Source organism: Lissotriton helveticus, chromosome 7 (assembly GCF_964261635.1).
Source record: "Lissotriton helveticus chromosome 7, aLisHel1.1, whole genome shotgun sequence".
Classification (NCBI taxonomy): Eukaryota; Metazoa; Chordata; class Amphibia; order Caudata; family Salamandridae; genus Lissotriton; species Lissotriton helveticus.
The window spans coordinates 1,550,311,979-1,550,333,291 of NC_136068.1; the positions used below are offsets into that span (position 1 = coordinate 1,550,311,979).

Here is a 21,313-nt window from a genome sequence, read left to right on the forward strand (position 1 = left end):
CTCCATTACAAATAGAGAAAATGGATAACCCTATTAACCTTTGAAGCAGCTCCTGTTTGCCTTACAGTAAACAATCACACTCTACCTAAATCCAACATGACAGAGTCTATGTACCCACCCAGAGGTGTGGTCATGATAATGAGCAGTCCCCTTTTCCTTTGTCATTATAAACCAGTTCTGCGGGAAGCTCCCATTCTGCTGGCAGTGACGCTCGCCTGACTAGGAGACCAAAAGAAGGGGCTGGCCCAGGATATATCCGCCTGTGACAGGAGAGGTCCCTTTGAAGTTAGTAAAATTCCTGGGCCCAACCCACAGGCCATCCTGTCAAGGGAACAACAACACCTCCCTACCTCCAAGGTGTTTGTTTCAGCTCTGGGAGCAAATTCACAACTCATCAAGGAAGCTATTCAGATCCTGGGAAATAGTCTGAGCTCATGCAAATGGGACTCCAGAGGCTTTAGGCAGGGAAAAGTAACTTCCTAAAAGTCTCTTTTATTTAAAGTTAGCACAAATTCAATTTTACAATTACGTTGGATTTAAAATAACTATTCAAAAGAGTCTTTGAAATATATTTTAGGTGTTTCCTAACTGACATTAGCATTATAACGTGCAATAAGGTAATCTAATGGTTTTCTGTGGAACAGCCAGCCTTGCTACAGTGCAAATACCTTTTGGGGCTTGTACATTGTAATGAAATGTGTATTATTGCTTTTCTACATGTCCGACTTTAAAATAACATGCATCATGCATTAGGGTTTATAACGCCTATATAGAGGTGACTATTTAACATTTAAAAGGAATGTTATGACCCATCAAAAGGGTTCATTTTGACAGGTCAAATCGCAATTTTAAAACTCCCACAGCCAGTCTACAGTGATACGCTTGGTAACATACTTCACATTGTCACTGTAGTGGTGTCATAAAAGGTGCTTCAGTCCACCAGTGACATTTAACTTGTAGTCCCTGGGTACATTTTGTTATTTATACTATGTACTTAGAGGTAAACTAAATATGCAAATTAGCAGTATAACCAATTTTCACATGTTTTAGGGGTCAGAGCACATGCACTGGGACCAGGTTAGTAGATTCCCAAATGCAAAGAGTCTGATAAAGTAGGGGTGTGGGAAACATGCATAATTTGCTGTGGTGTAATTATGCAACATTATGCCAAATTACGCATAATTGCACAAAATGTATCTCACACTTGACAAATTACCTGAAGGGTCCATTTGTGTAAAAAAAAATCAACATAAAAATTGATTTTTCAGTTGATTTCTGGCTGCTTGTGCACAAAAACACTAGTACTCGTATGCAGATTTGTAGTTTTTCTCAAAACAATAACTCAAATGTTTTGATCGGGTAAAAATCGACGTGAAATGTTTCTCGACTGACTACATTAAAGGTACTTCCAGTCATGTTCAAAACACTGCTGATCACATTCTGATTTGTAGTTTTACACTTAAACTTACCTAAATGGTCTACTCAGGTACAAATTCTGCCTGAAATGTCACTTGCATTCAAAAGTTATGTGGCATAATGGTGCAATCGCTGTCATGTTGCATACATTTTGTTATGCATAATTACTAAAATTATGCCAATTGCACCAGCAAATTAAAATTTCACCCAGGCCTAAAAAAAAAAAACAGCAGCATCAGTCCCCCAAAATCGGGGTGGTCATGAAAAAAGAAGCCTTTTCCCACTTAAATGAAAATTTAAAAGTGGTATATTTTAATTGAGCAGTACTACAGTACTACCCCAGTTTTATTTTCATGAAAGAATTTAGCAGCGTTTTTCCCCTGGATGGGTGTACTTCCTCAATTTCTTTGGCAGTTCACCCATGTTATGGAACTGTAAACTGTAGAATGACTCAGTAGAATCCGAATGCACAGAGATTGTAGCTGTAAATTTTCTTTTTGCTCACCATATATTGTATATCTGCATGAACTAAAGAAACATATTTACCTGCATTTAAAAAAAAAATTAAATGGCTTGAAAATTTTGCGCTTCCATTTCAATATGAATCCTAAATGTAGCACATTAGAAATGGGAATTAAACTTCTACACATCCCCACAGCAAAGGCAAAGTAGAAAATGTAAAAAGCCAGAGGGCTGATTATAAACATGACCATTTTTTCAACATAATGGAATTGCATTAATAAATTTTACATTATTTACTGACTAACAGAAAAGGGAATGAAATTAAAACTTCATTATATGTATGGGGATAAAATAAGAAATATTCTATCACAGTAAGGGAGAGTTAGCAGGAAACAAAGCAGATATGCTGAAAGCCTCCTATCTTCTGGCTCTTCTGGCACCCTATTTAGACTTAATTTTAACTATCATGGTAGGTTCTCACATACCTTATCCACGTCGTCCTTCTTCACCTGCTTGACCTGCTTCAAGTTGGCCCGGAGGTCCATGGCAGCCTTATGCTTGGTTCCGAGGAGCGCGCGCATCATGGCGTCGGCTGAGATACGTACCCTCCTCAGCGTTGGGCGCTTGAACTTGCCCCGAAGGTCGAAAATCTTTTGGTTCAGGTCTTCAATCTGTGAGAAAGAGGAAGATGGGCCTCATGGTGAGTTTGGTTGAAATAGAACCCATAGCGGATCATATGTAAAGTGAGCAGAAGAAGAGGGAGGCTATGAATAAGACGCAGGTATGGACACCTTGAAGCATGATAGCAGGGCATTGTTTCTATGGCCGTACCTCTGTAATGCTTTTGTTGACTTTCGCCTCCATGTCATACCTCTCTTCATCTATGACATCAACCTGGGTGTGCAGCTCCCTGCAGAGGTCCTGTGTGAAGGAAGAACAAGGGTCAATGGGGATACAGAGAAAGGAACAGAGGCGGCCCAGCTTACAGGCAGGGGTGAAGCTTAGTCAGTGAGATACGTGAGAGTATGAACCTCCATTTTCCCAATGAAAAGAGCAGTGGGCCGCAGGTAGAAAGGTCTGAGATGACCAAGGTCCGGGATGGACTGTTGCAATGAGGAGCATGGTCAGTACTGATTTGCATTAAGTGGGCTTCTGAGTCTGTTTTAGAGTTTGCCAAACAGGTGTTAGGTGATAGAGTACCCTGTCCGCCAAATCAAGGTCCGCAGGCCTGATTTTGAATCGGGCCCATCTGCCAGATGATGACAGAGTAAAATGTACTCAGTCGGTGTAAAATGTCCTCTGACATTCCAATGGAGTAGACGCCATTGAAGCCATCCAACTGTCCGCCCTATTTTGAATGGACAGTCAGGTGCCACTTTCTTTACTGTCCATTGGCAGGGGAGGATGGTGAAAAAAGAAAAATGAACGCAATACAATTGGAGGAAACTCTCATGGTTTAGATGGTCATTAGTTTTTTTTGTTTTTTTCAAGAATAAACTCCTGCTTCAGAATTATGTTTTTACAAAATAAAAAACTTTAGAAAAGTTTAACTGCTAGCCATTATGTTTTACAGAGCCGCCCTTCAAACTTTTCCGACATTGAGAAGAACGACCATGATGGTGGTCCCTGCCTATGGATAAAGTTGTCTGCGGGGCTGGCAGACTTCTATACATTTGGCGGGCTGAGTAAAGAGAGCGTGATAAATGTAAAGTCCTCCGCCACACTGTCTGAATTTCCCCTGTCTGCCAAATCCTAAATCAGGCCCTCATCTTCGGTGGCACAGTGGGCAAAAACACATTTGTTTGCAATCTTACCCTGAGTGATTATCAGTGGTTTGATTATTTGCAAGCATTTGTCACATCTCATTTGGCTTGTTTGATTGCCAGTAGTATGCCTGGAAGCATGAGACTGGCCAGTGGCGTAGCTAGATCTCTGGCCGCCAGTGGCGGTCTCTGCGGTGACTGCAGTGAAGAGCAGGAGAGGGTGCCGGCAAGAGCGAGAATTTTCTTTGTTTGCCTCCCTGCAGCAAATGCATTGAGGCACGGGGGTTGCTATTGCTGCCCCAAGATGACAGGCAAGAATGGGTGGAGGCCGCCCCCCCAAAACTCGTGCTGCTCCGGGGCGGGCCCTCTAGCTACGCCACTGAGACAGGTGCAGTATTCCAAGCCTACTACTGCCAATGTTTGTGAATTATAAAAAGTAGTACGTTTTTATCCATTCAAGGAATACTTCTGTGGGTGCACACACCTCCTTATACAATCCCTGACTCACCCTGGACCCCTTACCGCCACAGCCCGGCCCTCAGACACATCGCAGACCATACGTTGTGACACCTTGGCAAATGTTTACGGTACCCATGCCCTAGACCGAACGTCCAAGCCCAAAATACATTTATTTGAGGGGTGTCACACCCCAAACACCACTCCCTAAAGTATCCACTGCCAGGGAAAATGGGAAATGTTCCTGCCGCTTGAAGACTACTGTAGCTTGCCAATCATTCACACATCAGACCAGTGCTTAATCTGAGCCAGTGTTTTCCGGTGCTTGGCAACAGCACTTGATCTCCGGAACCTGCACTTAACAGCTGCCACGGGGTGGTGCTGTATGTGTAATTGTGTAAGATGAGCAGAAACACAGTTGTTTGTTAATTTAATGTACATTAAAAACAACTAATACCTGCCACCCAAGCCATTCTTAAAGCTTGGGCGGCCTCAATCAGTCTAAATTGTCACACTTACAGCAGTGTGATGGTTACTAGTCATGGTTAATAGTTACTTATTTTTTTAAAACAAATTAAGCACTGCATCAGGCGCACATCTGAAATATGACCTGGATTCTAAAAAAAATCCCGGATTAGCATATTGTCTGTCTATAACATCAAGGGGCGTGCCATTTTACATTTTAGCATCATTCATTATTATTTAGGCTTTCTAGTTCGCAGTTCAACGAAGTTTCCCTGAGGAGGTTTCCCTGAAGAGAACATGTTCGGGCTGCCTGCGCCCCCCAGCGGTGAGAAGCTGGCACAGCTCTTACCTGCAGCTCCAAGAAGGAGAGCCCAGATAGCTGCAAGGGCTCGCAGTGTTCGGCCAGGTAGCGCTCCTTCTCCCGAGCCCGCTCTTCTTCCTCTTGATCCATCTCATTCTTTGCGATTTGAAGCATTAACGACTATGGTGACAAGGAGAGGGACGTGGAGATGGGCGGGGAAGCCAGGGCAGGAGTAAATGAGAGAGAGAAGAGACCAAGAACGGAGGAAAGACAGAAGGAACCAATAAGGTGACGAATAAACAAGGAAATATGGAAAAAGAGGACAAACGAATGAAGAGAAAGTGAAGAAGGACGGATGAAAAGAAATAACGAAAATGAAAGAAGAAAAGAAATTACGAAAGAAAGAAATTAGGCGCACAGAACAAAAAAAAACAATATACAGTGACAGGAAGGGAAAGAAAAGGATGGGAAAGGGAGAAAAGAAAAGAGCTGGTAAGTGGAAAACACGTGACCAAAAATGACATTAAAACCGAGCCTGTGGTTTTTCCCTATGTGATTGACTGCTTGCCTTGAACAAAGGGTAGGTGTCACCTCATACTGTGAGCTGTCGTAACACCTCAAGGGCAGCAGGTGGTATCATAACAATGGGCTTATCACCCATCAAGCAATAGAAGGGGCAAGGGAAGCTCCTACCACCTAGTGACCATTATTACAGGTTTACACTGTCTTCTGATTATTAATAAAAAGCTTTCCGTTTCCTTTTTAACAGATCCCTGCTGCATTCCCAAAGTGTTGCAAGTACTTTTTCCTGATACAAACGTGTACCTAAATCGTGCATACATATTTTTAGGGTTAAGTGCAGATGGCCTTTAAAGTCCCCATATGATTCTATGGGTCATATTTACAAGAAACTGGTGGAGCATGGTGTTTTGCCAAAATTGGTAACGCAACGCTCTAACAGTTTCAAAATAAAAAGATACTCCGTATTCACAAATATGCGGTGCATCCATGCATTACCCCTCACGCTGACTAAAAAAGCTGCCTAGCACCATTTTGCTAGGGTGCCTGCACTGCAGGGGTAATTGTTTATGTGCGGAAATAAAACATTTCTCCTCGTATCGCCTGCTTAAGATCAGGTATTCCTGGTGGTATTTTTGAAATGGCCCCATACCTTGTTAATATGTGGCAGCGTCAAAAAGCAATGGGTGTTGCAGCAGAACGCCCACTGCAACACCCATTGCACGCCCCTTTCATGCTAAGTGCTACGTGAATAGGGGCAATATTTACAAGGTGGCGTTAAGCCACGTTAAGTAGCTTAACGCCCAGAACTTTGGAAAAAGTGACATTCTGGTGGTGTTAATTCCTTATAATTATGCCCCTAGGTTTGATCAGAGTGTGAAAGCATAGCACCTGGGCTGAGTAGACAACATGGTAGTTCATTCTCTCAGTTATCGGGCTATAGGCAAAGGCAGGATATAGGTTATGTTAGCAGTATTTGCACAGCACAGAACTACCAGTTCTATGGCCTCTTTGCGCTATTAATCAATGCAAAAAAGCAACCAGATTCTGGCTTCAGTAGCTCCCGGGTTCAGCCTCTTCAGGTCACACACCCTCTCACTCCCTGTTATCTGCAGCAACATCATTCACTCACCCAGATACAACAAGGGACCACCGAGGAAATAACACACACCCTCATCTGCGGGTGCACAAGACACAGCACCTAAGCAACCATTTCAATATCGCCTGAAAAAGGAGCTCACCTTGAGCTGTAGCTTGCGTGAGGCTGTGATCTTGGGTTTTCTCTGCCAGAAAAGATTTAAAAAATATGATTTTTAGTAAAAGACAACGTGTTATAACCAAATTTGTGCATGTCTGACAATTATGAATACACACAAAAGCACTGAAACTGCACTCACACAATATCACCGGATAACAGAGGGCACAGCTGGGTCCTCTGATCATGTGAAACTATTTCTTGGTGAACTTACCTGATGGAGGATCCTGAGGCGGTTTTGCTGCTATCTTATTTTATCTTGTTTACATCAAGGGCTGTTGTATGTGATTACATTTTAAACGAGATATGAAGGAAGATGAATGTTTTAAAAAAGGGGCTTAATCAAATACTTTAATTTGTTTTAGCAGAATTTTTTTTATAAAGCAACATTATTATTTTGACTCTTTGCACTGTAACAAAAAACAAGAAAAAGATAAACAAATGCTCCTGTCAGATAGAAATCATTTACACAACATTCCACAAGACTTTTAAGCCCCCACTTTACAGAACCACTCACCTAAGGGTTCAGGATGTCGATCAATCTCTACTTTATCCCTCGAATCTATGATGTGACCACCACTTCCTCCAGATACTTTCATATTTGCAGGTGAATTCCCTAGCTTCATAAATTGTTTCTACCATCTGGCCACATCAGTCCATGCTCTTTGTCCAGGCTGATAATAAAGGAGTTCCAATGCCGGGCTATATCTCTTTTTGCTATCACTGTTCCCAAGCCCACCAATGTCTTATCCCCCTTAAGCTCTCCCACATTGTCTAATGTACCCAACAGAGTGATCCTTGGTTGGGCCTCTATATGAGTCCCCACTACATGAGAAAGGATGGTCAGGATTGTGGTCCAGTAAGCATACGTCACGGGGCATTTCCACACCATATGATAGAAGCCCCACTTGGGATCTCGGCACCGACAGCAGGACGGGGAGTCAGGGATACCAGTTTTCCACAAGCGAAGGGGCATCAGGTAGACCTGGTGAAGGTATTTAAATTGCACAAGGCGGAGTCATGTGGAAATTGCCAGTCCTCAAGGTGTCATAGAAGCGTCTCTCCATTCTGCTTAATCCAGTGTGCCAACCCATCACACTCTCAGGGGGCCCAATAACTCGGGTGAGTGCGCCCGAGGGTTCTTTAAATCTTTGAAACCCCAACCATTCCCTAGGTGGCCCATAAGATATCCACCCTCTAGAAGGCTATGTTCTGGGTTGTCATTCAGTTCCTCCAGATAAGCAAAGAGGAGACGGCGGAGCTGGAGATACCAAAAGAATTGGAAAGTTGCTAACTGGAAAGCTATACTCAAGTCTTTAGGTCTGCATAAGGTCCCGTTCCCAGACATTGCCTAATTTTGAAATTCCTATGTTGTCCCACCCTTTAAAACCCTCCAAGTTCGACACCTGGGGCAGCCATAAGACCTCTCACATTGGAGTTTCTAGTGTTAGTTTGTGGTCCCACTTGGTGCATCACAAGGCAGCTCTCCATGCCCTGAACACCACTTGGGTCTGCTCTGGAAGGGAGGTGGGGATGGGCGTGCCATACAGGATGCCCAGTACCTTATCCAGGACTAGCAGAGATATTTTGCCCCTATATGCGAGATCATCCCAAACCCTATTCCTCCACTCATTAATGGGGAGGTGTTGAGTTGCAAAGTAGTAGAGTCAAACATTTGCCATGGCCAGGCCACCGTTGTATACCACACAAACCCATTCTGGGAGTCCCATAAGCCCCTATGAATCTGCATCCCATGGCCATCACGGCATCAAACCAAGCCCGTGGGATGTGCAGGGGGTAGTTTTGAAGAATGTACAGAAGCCTCAGGACGATCATCATTTTAAAAAGCGTTATTCTGCCCATGAGGTTAAGGGGGAGTTTATCCCACTGTGTCATGTCCTCCTGGGCTCTCCACGTCATGGGGCCGAGATTCAGTCTCCATGTTAGGCCTGATTCCCAGGAAATACATATCCCCAGATAGTGGAAACGTGTGTGGCGTATTTGGATTTGGGACTGCCAGGATTTGTCTCTGCAGTCGCCCCTCAGGTGGACCTTACAGGGATTTGTTCCATTTGACCTTTAGCCCGGAGGCCACCCCAAAGACTCTAAGATGTGGAGGAGTCTAGGTCCTGTCAGAGCGGGCGGGACATTGTAGAACGCTCCACGGTCCTCCGTCACCAGGCCTCAGTCAAACCCCCACACCTGATTGTTGCACCAGATCCAAACTGTCAAGGGCTCTATGACTAAGGCAAATGGGAGAAGAGAGAGGGGACAGTCCCGCCTGGTGCCCCTCCCAATGTCAATCCTGTGAGAAAGCACCCCGTTAATTTGTTCACGGTCCTGCAGGCCAGCGAAGAGGGCCTTAACATATGTGTAAAACTTAGTCCCGAGCTCCAGCTTAAAAAAGGGCTTCGTCCAGCAAGGTCCAGTTGATGATATTGAACGCCTTTTCAAAATCAATTAAAAGCAGGGGTGCCGGACTGTCCAGGGCCCATGTGCGATCCAGTGCCAGGTTCACTCTGCAGATGCAGTGCCGGGTACTACAACGAGGAATAAAGCCACACTGGCCCGGATGGACCAAGTGGGGGATGGCTTTCAGTAGGGGGTTGGCCAGAAGCGTCACGTTACAGCTTAACCTCTGTGTTAATGAGGGAAATGGGCCAGAATGATGCACACACACATACAAATTTCCCTCCATGCCAGTAGGATCATGTACAATAGGAGACCTTTATCCTGCCATGAGGCAGTCTGGTAGAATGGACCGTCATCTCTGAATAGAATCAAGGAAAGATTGAATTCGACCCTAGTCTTAAAAACTCCCAACAGAGTATGCCCCACTTCTTCCCAAAAATGTTCCAGTTCTTTACATTCAAAAAACACATGGATGTCATTCGCCATCGATGTGTGACATCTCGGACATTTTGGCGGAGGTATGGTGGCAAATTTTGCGATTTTATGGGGAGTGTAATAGAGCCTATTGACTACGAAGAAATGATTCTTTTTCAGACAGGCAGGTTTTATATACTTATATAACGTCTTTAAGGATGGTTCGAGCATGGCCTTGGCCTGCGATGCCATAGGGGAATTGTTCCATATAGCCTCTAAGGTTGGGATCCCGTTATCCTCAGCCTATAATAAGTAGTCATACCATACCGAAATTTCTTTTTTAATTGGTAAGATGGATTGACACAGCCTTTCAATTTCTTCATTACCTTTTATCTCTTCACGTTCTGCTGTGTGCCACGACACCAACTGAAGGTATTTAAACAGGGGCGGTGGGTGACATTTATAAGTGGTGGGGCGCAAAGTGATTTGCATACAGCACCGTAGCGAGCGAGCGCAGCGAGCGAGCCCGAACCCCAAAAGGGGGGTTTGGGGGTATTACCCCCCCACGAAAATTTTGGAAAAAAAAGAAGAAAAATCGTGCATTTTCAAGCAAATTTGAGAAAGCAGGAAGGTTAATAAAGCAATTGTGAAAGTGCAGTTATTACATTAAAAGATGGCATAACATAGGTAGCTGCTTATTCAGTATAACCACAGAGCTTCATACATTTCGTCCTATTACGCTCAGGTGCTGAATTCAGACTATAAGACTTTCATGAAAATCTCAGCTCTAAGAGTAGAAGAAGTTGCACAGCAGTTGGGAAACAGCCTTCACAAAGCATTGGGAACCACAGCCCACACAGCTCTCACAGGCCGCACAGCTCTCACAGCCCGCACAGCTCTCACAGCTCTCACAGCCCACACAGCTCTCACAGCCCACACAGCTCTCACAGCCCACACAGCTCTCACAGCCCACACAGCTCTCACAGCCCACACAGCTCTCTCAGCCCACACAGCTCTCTCAGCCCACACAGCTCTCTCAGCCCACACAGCTCTCTCAGCCCACACAGCTCTCTCAGCCCACACTGCTCTCTCAGCCCACACTGCTCTCTCAGCCCACACTGCTCTCCCAGCCCACACAGCTCTCTCAGCCCACACAGCTCTCTCAGCCCACACAGCTCTCTCAGCCCACACAGCTCTCTCAGCCCACACTGCTCTCACAGCCCACACTGCTCTCACAGCCCACACTGCTCTCACAGCCCACACTGCTCTCACAGCCCACACTGCTCTCACAGCCCACACAGCTCTCTCAGCCCACACAGCTCTCACAGCCCACACTGCTCTCACAGCCCACACTGCTCTCACAGCCCACACTGCTCTCACAGCCCACACTGCTCTCACAGCCCACATTGCTCTCACAGCCCACACTGCTCTCACAGCCCACACAGCTCTCTCAGCCCACACAGCTCTCTCAGCCCACACAGCTCTCTCAGCCCACACTGCTCTCTCAGCCCACACTGCTCTCTCAGCCCACACTGCTCTCTCAGCCCACACTGCTCTCTCAGCCCACACTGCTCTCACAGCCCACACTGCTCTCACAGCCCACACTGCTCTCACAGCCCACATTGCTCTCTCAGCCCACACAGCTCTCTCAGCCCACACAGCTCTCTCAGCCCACACAGCTCTCTCAGCCCACATAGCTGTGAGCTCACACAGCTCTCTCAGCCCACACAGCTCTCAGCCCACACAGCTGTCTCAGCCCTCACAGCCCACACAGCCCACACAGCCCACACAGCCCACACAGCCCTCACAGCCCTCACAGCCCTCACAGCCCTCACAGCCCTCACAGCTGTCTCGATTTTGAATAGAAGTCATTACAGATTACACAGAAAATCACGATGGGGTGCATTTAAGAGGCGTCTTTTCTCTCATGCCTTTTATGACACCTAACTAAATTAAAGTATTTTAACATCATACATCTGGCATTGCTAACATCAATTGAACCATGGTGCTGTGACCCCACTTCTGCCTTGTGCTTCCCGAGTTTGTGTTAATGCTATTAAACCTTTAAGTAAGGGTAGAGCCAGTGGGGATCTGAATATCTAACAAAGGCCATGCAATATCACAGGCCTATTTGGGCATATCACAGGGAAAGCAGTCTATTCTCTCCAGACTCCTACCGATAAGTATTTATCTCCAGTCTGACAGTACTATTAAAGCACATACTACAGCGCGCCTTGAAACAACACTTTGCTCACTACTCAACAGGGATAGAGATGACTGACCAGTCCTAACAGGGGATTTTAACCTTAACTAGAAATACAATTTGATGGATCGTCCATGTCTTACATGCACTGACAATTTCTGGGGTATTCCCAGGACAATAGTTGCACCTCAAAGGCATGAACCCAGGGGTCTTAGACTTCTCAAGACATTACCTTCATTAAATTTTCCTTCTCTGAATGGAAGGTTCCCTGGCAACAGGCCGCTGAAACAGACACATTTGTTGGCACATTATCGAAATGCGGTGTTTGACTATACTTTTCTCCCAGCAGGGTTCTTTGACATTGTTGATTCATTTGAAATTACACATCTTCTAGAAGAGTGGCTTCCGCAAACAACTTGTGACACTGTTTGTCCTGATCTTACAAAGTTCATGTTAACACTAGGCCACAACATAGCCTGAAATGTACCTATGCGTAGACCTCTTACCAGTAAAATATGGTACATGCAAAAATTGGAACAGCAGAAAATAGAGCTAAACAGGTTCTTGGGCCACACGAAGAAGTCACTATTGAATGCAAGTACGTCAAATTCAAATGTGCCGCCAGGGGTGCTCCAAGGCATTCTGGCAATTTATAAATAACCTTAATTGCCAGCATTAAAAGGAACCAGGTAACTCAATCTCTGGTATAAACTGGATTGCCCGCATCACCAGGAGATTGGGCTTCCCCACAGATGCTGAATTATCTTGTAGCCATGGTTCACATTATATTCTAAAAACTTCAAGACCAGACAGTTCACCAGGCCCCAATGGCCTCCCCACCGCCCTCTTCAAGTCTAATGTTGATTAATGGGTTCCTACCCTCTCACACTCTATAGCAGTGCATTTGAAACTCAAACAGTCCCTGTATTATGGCGATGATCAATTTTACATCCGATTTATTAAAAGAAAAGAAAAAGGTGATGTTGGACTGGTCCCAAACTATAGACTGTTTAACAAGAGCTTAAAAAAGAGAAAAACATATGAAAGTTTCCACGTCACAGATAAACAAAGCTGCAAGGTATTTCTCCACAACTGTCATTACGTTTTATTAAAGCTTTGCTAGTTGTCTGACGTTGAAGAAGACTGTAAAGATATGTTTTACAGAAAGTAGGTTCATGGGAAACAACTCCCACAAAGTCTCACATTTAGTGGAAAAAGTTGCTTGCAAAAAAGCTTTTGTGGGAAAATTGTTCTGCAAAGAATGCTTGATGCAATGCTTTGTAACGCTGACAAGCTTCAAAGTGTGCACTTTCTGTCGACCTCATAAAAGTGTGGGGAAACATTCAGTTTTACACTGCCATGATTTTAAAGGGGATATGTCCAACATAGTCCCAGGAACGCCAGATCCGTGCCAGATTTTCAGGATAACCGCAGACGATGTAAATGAGTTTGGTTTAGATTCACTGAATGTAAGCTATTTTAAAGCAGTATCTGGGAATCTGACATGGACCCAACCCTCCTTGAACTTCGTTTTACATGTGTGACTTTTCCTGTTTTGCATTGAAAATAAGTCTACTCTTTAAAGGTAGTTTTTTTATTGAGGTATTTCTTTTTGGGAAATCATGCGTCTAACCTTCTAACCTTTGCACCAAACCGAAGTGACTTGCGACACATGTCAAAATAACACCAACGTACTAATTAGCGGCTTTTAAAACATGCGGACGTATTATTATATGCAATGGCCAGCCTAAGGGTATATGCATTAGGTATGCGCTGTAGTGTCCCAGAGATCAGCACTTTCATAGATCCCCAATGGACGCACCGCTACTGGATCCAGCTATATGCAAATCAGTCTTGACCCTGAGCCTCATGAGAACAGTCCAGCCAGAACTGCAAAGCCAGGTCTTCCCTGAACCGGTAATAAGCATCCTGATACCGGTTTTGGGCTAACAGACTCCGCACTTGCAAAGATACTACACGTAAATCCCTTTGTGAATAGCAAGCCGTTGTAAACCTAACAAAAAAGTTTTCCTTTGTGAACCAGGCCTAGAGTATTCTGCTTATCAGAACATAGAAATGAAAGCTGTATTATAATGATAACTTCAATTCCCATGCAGAACTTGGAACGGGCAATCATAGATGCACTTGGTAAGTACCACAACATGCAGTATTGGTATTCATTGGGAGTGGTACTATCGCATAAAACAGCAGCCTGGGCCCTGGAATAGAGTCATATGTATCCACTAGGAATACAGAAGTGATGCCTAGACTTCTGTGCCCTTTGCACCACATTACAGTACGCTTTGAATGCCAGCCTCTGCGCATGGATTTACAGGATTCATGCACCACCTCCCTGCCAAGGATCCAAGGTCTGCTTGGAGTATTTAGATGTCCATTAATGCCTCTGCATGCATGCTCGATGCTATATTGAAAATAGATTTATGTCAAGAAATGCTGCCCGAGCAGAGATTAAACTGTAGCCGCTGCTCCCACAAACGCCCGTCCCTCACTAAATAACGTGACCGAGGCGGCCCAGCTTTCCATACAATAAATTGCAACGCAGAACAAGCAGCAGAGAAAGAAAAAAACACACACAAAGAAGCTGAAAGTTAATTAAACTGTACCACAGCTGAGCAAAGAACTGCTTAAAATGTATTTTGTCCTTTAAAGTACCAATAATGCCACCTGTTTTTTTGTTTTTTGTAAACCTTGGGGAAACCGTACTGTAGCAAAGAGGGAATTATGCAAAATCATGACTGAAGAGCAAGTAATTAATAATTCAAAATCAATTATGTGGTGCAATTCATGCTAAAAAGGCTCGATTGGTGTGTGGCCTAGTCAATTGTCGCACACTTGTGTTAGGTTCTTGAGGAAAATGTATGGAGCTACGGGGCGACTATGTATAGGGATGTGCAACGTTTTTAGTACATAAGGGTTAATTTTTCGTTGTTGGCAATTATTCTCCTTTCAGTAGTTGCAGGTTCCTGCTTTCCCTTCACACATACGTACCCCAAGAAGAGCATAACCTTTTCTTCCACACTTTCGTGTCCTAGGGCGGTATCATGACCGTGTGTGCTGGCAGCGAGCAGGGCTGTGGGCAATATTTTGATTTCGAGTAATTCATATCAGGCGGAACGAATGGGCTTGGCTTGTGTGATACACTTTGTTAAACACTTTGTATTCTTCACAACCCCTATGGTTTCACAAACGCAAGAATAGGGGGGAGCAGGAATTAAGTCATGGAACTCAAACAGACACGAAAGTCATCCAATCATGAGCAAGGGACAGGCCTAATGTCTGCTCTAAGCACATGTTTAAATATTGGTCCATTACAGGTGTCTGTAGCAAGACAACAAAAACACTTAACTGCATGCTTGAGGTCTGTGCCCACTGAAACACCACATTTCCAGGTTTTAATCTTGTAGTTATGCGAGGTAGGGGAAACGTTTATCTGAAAGGTGCAATGCGCATCAGCAGTTAAGGGCACAAGGGAAGTCTTCCTCTAGTGAACCCATAGCCAGAACTCTATCTACTGATACCTCCAACATAGTTAGGACTTGAGTTTTTAATATTCCCCCAAATCTCACGCTCTGTTTGTTCAATGGAATATGTTTTACATTTCAGGAAACTGTCAGCCACTTACCAGAAGCGATAGGAAGCGACTGACAGGCCTGAATCTGTGTCTATAAATGTCACTTGGGCAATTCATCAAGTTAATTTTCCTTCATGGGGCACAGAAGGCGTCCTGATATTTTTTCACGTGAGTTGAGATCACTGACAGGCACTAATTTCACTGTTGACAGAGGGCTTTCACCGCCTTGCCGCCAGCGCCAGCTAATGGCCACGCGCCTCTTGTCGGCGCGTGATGAGAAGTGGGTTCATTATTTGGTCAGATAACTGCCTTATTAGGTGCATTCAGGCCTCTCCGCAGATTCTAGCTGTGATAAATCGTTTCATGGAATGGTACAACGGCGGGTGCCTGAGGGCACCTGAGAATCGACATTTAGTGAAATAGCCACATTTAAAAGCGAGGAGGATGTACATTGCTTTTCTCATCATTAATCAATGGTGCATAAGATATATCATTGTATTTCGCATTAAACATTAAGTTAAATAGAATTTCTTTGTTTTTGGGCGTTCTTTGTACAGTGACATCGCGCAACAGTAGTGTGTCATATTTCACAGATGTCAGCTGTTTTTATATTTCATTCAAAACAAAAGATACTACCATGTGATATTTTCTGTTGTTAATCAGGCAGCTGGGTTCTTTGAGCAGACATAAAGTGTTACTGCATGTGAGCTAGTGTTCTTTAAAGAGCTGCATATTTAACTATTTCCTAATTTTAAATCTCTCCCACTTCAACTTCTGTCTGGATGTAATACGTTGGCACTATATCAGGCAGGGCCTAGATCCTGATTTGTTCTTACAAACTTCCATTTTCGCTGAAAAATGGATTACTAGCCAGCTGCCATTACTGATGTTTGCACCCATGATTTGCTGTAGGGAAAATAAAGTGCCAACTGTGCAAAGGACCTTTTGCACATGCATAATTAGGGAATGCAATGAACTTTGTTGGTGTTGTTCACCAATCCTGAATAAATTACTGAAAATTGAGCAACTGCAAATTTGCAAACCCTGTGCAATCTCAAAGTCATTAATGATCAGACCCCAGGTTCAAAGTGCAAGTCATAATCTGGCTATTTGGCATCCATTTTGTAAGCTTCAGAAGGCGTACCATGGTTTCCGCCTATGGTAGGACTCACAGCTGCAGCAGTTGTGTACCGATACCCCCCTACGATCCCACTTCCTGGACACGAGGGTCACTACTTTGAAACCTAAGCTAAATATGCTAAATCTGAAGGCATTACCATAAAGTATTATCACATGGTATTTCCTACAGCTATAAAGTTGGGTCCAAGTACATGGAAGAAACGCCTGGGATAACGCAGTCATTACACATCTTTCTGTAGCGTTTCCATTTGGCTTTCACCAGAATTTAACAGTCAGCATTTCTGTGAAATAAAGCTGCCGAGGGCACTCACCGTCTTTCTTCGGCAATCAGGAATACGAATCGGCATCTTGGAAACTTTCCCCACGACGTCTGCCAAGGGCTCCTGCTGCTCCTCTCGCAGCCCCTCCGGGCCAGGGACGACTGCTCGCACAGAGAGGCTGGTGATGCTCACACGACCACTGACTCCACACACCACCACGAGGAGGGCCAAGAACCGGATCCTACGTCAGCAGCGCGGCATCCAATAATGGATTGCCCTGCCCTGCTGCACGGTGACCGGCCAATGGATTGGCTCGGGGGGGCACACTAGCTGCTCGCCCTGTCGCCAGTGTAAACGCCGGGGCTCCTGCCTGGTTTAACCAGCACCCCCCTGTCACTAATATCATGGGGGAACTATCATTGCGCATGCGCGGGCAAGTTTTAGCCCCACCGCAGCATATGCGCATTAGGTATGCCTGCAAGCCCTGACTCTGACGTAGACCTGGTCTGGACTGTCACTCACAGTCACAGACCAGCCCCGCCGCCCGGCCCAGCCCCCTGCGCATCCCGTTTCAGTCGGGTGCTGCCCGGGCCGGATAATTGCTGTAAATTAATTTAAAAAATACACGACTGAGTTCAGTTCTGTTTTGGACAATTATTAATATACTTGCAGCAGCGGCGGGTCCATGGGCTGGTGGGGCTACGCCCCTACGCCCCAATGGACGCACCGCTGCTGTATTTAAACCTTGATAGGCCCATCCTTACCTTTGCCCTCAAATACTCCCATGGATGTACCCCTTCAGCATCCATCAATTCCATCCAAGTCATGATTCCTGCCCTCTTTATTGGTATCGCCATGGCATCTTTCAGGCAGTCCGGGGTTCCGGGTGAGTCCCACACTGGAGCTAAATCTGAATAATAGCCAATCCCACTGCTTACCCTTACCCTATACCATATCTCTAAAGCTGTCTTTAGAGTCTTCAGACGAACCCGCTTGAAGTATCTCAGGGATCCAAATGTGTACATAAAGGCCTCACCTCCACTTCCCCCTTCAACTCTCACCATTTCCCCCAGCAGTCTGCCCCAGGATGAATCATCTGGCTTAGTAAGTAGCATCCGGATGCTCATTAACTGGAATGCCACTGCATACAGGCTGATATCGGGGAGAGCTAACCCTCCTTTTAATAACCTTCGTCTAAGCTTCTTCCAAGTCAAGCGAACCCCTTTGTCCCCCCACACAAAGCTCCCTATTTTACTCTGTACCTTACTGATATCTTTCTTTGGGAATGTTAATGGTATTGCAGAAAAGAGATAAGAAAGGTTGGGGAGAATGACCATCTTCACTAAGTTAACTTTCCCGTAGATAGTTAATGGGAGATTCTTCCATCTGCTGAACAAACAGTCCATTTCTCTAATTACTCTGTCCAAATTTAACTTGGGGATTCGATCTAGTTTCTTCACAATATATATCCCTAGGTATCTAAACTCAGGACTCACAGTACCACTCCATTGATCTAAGTTCCAACACATGACCTTTGTCTTGGATCTATTTACCTCATATTCTGATATAGCCCCAAATTCTGCCGACAACTCCTCTATCCGAGGAATAGCTACACCTGGGTCACTTGTGTATAATATCAAGTCATCCGCATACAGGGCCAATTTAGAACTATACCGACCTGACCGAAATATAGTTATAATTTCATCGAGCCTAATAGCTTGAGCCAAGGGTTCAATGTATAAATTGAACAATAACAGGGAGATAGGACACCCCTGCCTGGTTCCCCGCTGTATGTTAATAAGCCATTTAAAAGGATCCGTGCAGAGGCTCCCTTATAGCAGTTCTTTAGGGTCTGGATAAATACTGGACCAAAATGTTAGGCCTTCTTGTAGGCATCAACCCATCCCTGGAATCCCAGCTCATTGAAATCAGGCCTGCCCACTCCCTTGAGCCCGGTTCAGAACAGCATTTATGAGTACAGGAAGTAGTACTACAGGCATACAAGCCAACATTTTAGAAAAGGAAAGTGGGAGATTTTATTTTTTTAAAGTCGGGAGAATGTATTCCTCTCATTGACTTCTCTTGAGGCCTGAATCGGGTCATTTGTCATGTACCTGCACTTGGTGAAATATAGCGTTTCTTTCCCTTAACTGTCAGGAGCACAGACAAAGCGCTGTGGCAGGCGGTGCACAGACATAATATCGACTCCAAAATATCGTTTGGACAGAATATCGAGTTTAAAATATCGTTTGGACAAAATATCTACAGGACAGAATATAGACAGCCAAAATATCGTTTTTAAGGTAAGTGAAGTAATATCGACTGTAAATAATATAGAAAGTGAAAATATGTAAGTATATAATATAGATAGTAAAAAAATTCGTTGTTATTATTAGGGTTCAGGGTCAGTTTTGGGTTTTTGGGTAAAGGGGTATTTTTAGGGTTCAGGGTCAGTTTTCAGTTTTTGGGTAAAGGGGTATTTTTAGGGTTCAGGGTCAGTTTTCAGTTTTTGGGTAAAGGGGTATTTTTAGGGTTCAGGGTCAGTTTTCAGTTTTTGGGTAAAGGGGTATTTTTAGGGTTCAGGGTCAGTTTTCAGTTTTTGGGTAAAGGGGTATTTTTAGGGTTCAGGGTCAGTTTTGGGTTTTTGGGTAAAGGGGTATTTTTAGGGTTCAGGGTCAGTTTTCAGTTTTTGGGTATTATTTTATTATATTTTGTTACTATATATATATGTTTTAATAAATATGAAATAAAAAAATATTTATTTAACTTTCATTAATTATTTAATTATTATAAGTTAATTTAAGTAATTTTAAGTATATTTTAGTAATTAATTATTAATATTAATTTAATTTAACACTGCTTTTAGTAAATACGATATTTTTTACAACTATATTTTTGTAAACGATATTTTTAACTCGATATTTTTGTACTTACCTGTTTGTAGATAGAAACTCGATATTTTGTCTCTCGATATTTTGTCAACGATATTTTTGATGGTCGATATTCTGTCCCTCGATATTATTTCAGTGATCCGTGGTAGGCAGAGAGAGTGTAACAAAAATGCTGTTTACTGGCCTGCAGGAGCAGGTTACTGGCAGTGCATACTCCGAGCCACACAGGACCAGTCTCTGACTAAAGAAACCCGTCGAGGTATCTAATTATTTCATGCAGGAATCAGGAGGCTGGAAACAAGCCTTGAAATCAGTAGTTTCCCGTCTGAATCGGGAGTGTTGTCACTAATGACTGCAGGTGTTCTCTTTTAAATGCTCTTACATGCCTGTCAATCAGCCCAAAACGTCAACTCATATTAGTACAAGGGCAGGGGGCACAATCCTTTCTATTTGTTCTAATTGTAAATTAATATTATATTTATATTCCAGTGATATTGCCATTTTGGATGCTATGGGGCCAATTCCCAAAGCAATCATAGAGGGTTGTATGACATTACAACGCATGATTTTACCACGCATGCTTTTACATCGCAAGTTTTACAACGCATGCCTTTACAACACATAGCGCTTTGGGGTGCTGGATAGTGAATAGTTTAATTTACTATTCCAACTCCAGTCCCCGTGGATAGTAGGGAAGGTGTTGGATAGTAAATTAAATCTATTCCCTATCCTAGAGCGCCCCCCAGCGCAATGCGTTGTAATGGTTTGCGTTGTAAAAGTTGCGATGTAAAAGCATTGCGTGGTAAAAGTTGCGTTGTAAAGGATGTTTCCCATCATAGAGTACAGAACGAGTACTGCAGGGGTACTACCTCACTTACTTCAAAATGCCTTAGTAGATAACCCCTCTCGTCTTTTCTTAAGCCTTCTCTGACATCATGCTGCTCCTGTTGCTTCTCAGGCTCTCCTTGAATGTCTTTGCCTGCTTGTGCATTTTTACTTTATCGTTGTTTCTTTCCTATGACCTTCGCCCACAAATTGGGGCTCTACTGGAATTACTTAACATGCGCCTTATTGATTGGTGTATTTGTTCTATTGTGCAGCACTATGTTAGGTGGTGTGCTATTTACATTTTTAAATTGATAAAATACATATTTTGATGAATGAACTTCCTAGAGACGTTTGTGCGTATTACAAAGCAATGTATTCTATTGTTTGCAAATCCAAGTAGATCATCAACAGAGTAAATTCTGGTAGAATAGTGATGATGATGAAGAGGTAATTGGGACAAGGCTCACAGGGAGACTGCACATCTGAGATAAGTACATTTTTCAGTATTTCACTTTGTGAAGCCTAGTTGGAAGCCTCAGATTTGTGACTGATCACAGACAGCCCGAAGAAGGCTAATTTCAGGGTCCAGGCCAGTTCTCTCTTCAACTCAAAGTTGTGAACTCTTATATCAAGAAGCGCAATGCAGCCACAGAGCCTGCGATGAGAAGCCACCTTTCTTGGAATCTCAAAATGTTACCCCAAAAAACTTGGTCTTGCAAGGTACTTTTTTTTAATATTGTTCAATGCTAAGATCAACAGAAGATAAGAAAGAACTAATAAAAACATTACCATCATCAGAAGTATTTATCAGTTCCACATTAAATCAAGAACTATTCTAGAGGAAAATCTCTTGATCAGAAATCCCCCTTCTCCAGGACATGCACTAGAAGATTTAAAACAAAGAGCCTCTTTCCACGCCCAAAGAAACTAAAATCC

At 43.8% G+C, this 21,313-nt stretch overlaps 1 protein-coding gene across 4 annotated transcripts in view; it reads right to left on the reverse strand.

The window, feature by feature from the left end:
* Window positions 1-21,313, reverse strand: part of TNNI3 (troponin I3, cardiac type) — a 96,402-nt gene that overhangs the window by 15,387 nt on the left and 59,702 nt on the right. For all 4 annotated transcript variants that reach the window (XM_078655024.1, XM_078655022.1, XM_078655020.1 and 1 more), the window contains 4 exons: window positions 6,624-6,665; window positions 4,912-5,043; window positions 2,710-2,799; window positions 2,364-2,549 (listed from right to left, as the gene is read on the reverse strand). In XM_078655024.1, the coding sequence (XP_078511150.1) occupies window positions 2,364-2,549; window positions 2,710-2,799; window positions 4,912-5,043; window positions 6,624-6,665 (450 nt within the window). The remainder of the gene's footprint in view (window positions 1-2,363; window positions 2,550-2,709; window positions 2,800-4,911; window positions 5,044-6,623; window positions 6,666-21,313) is intronic.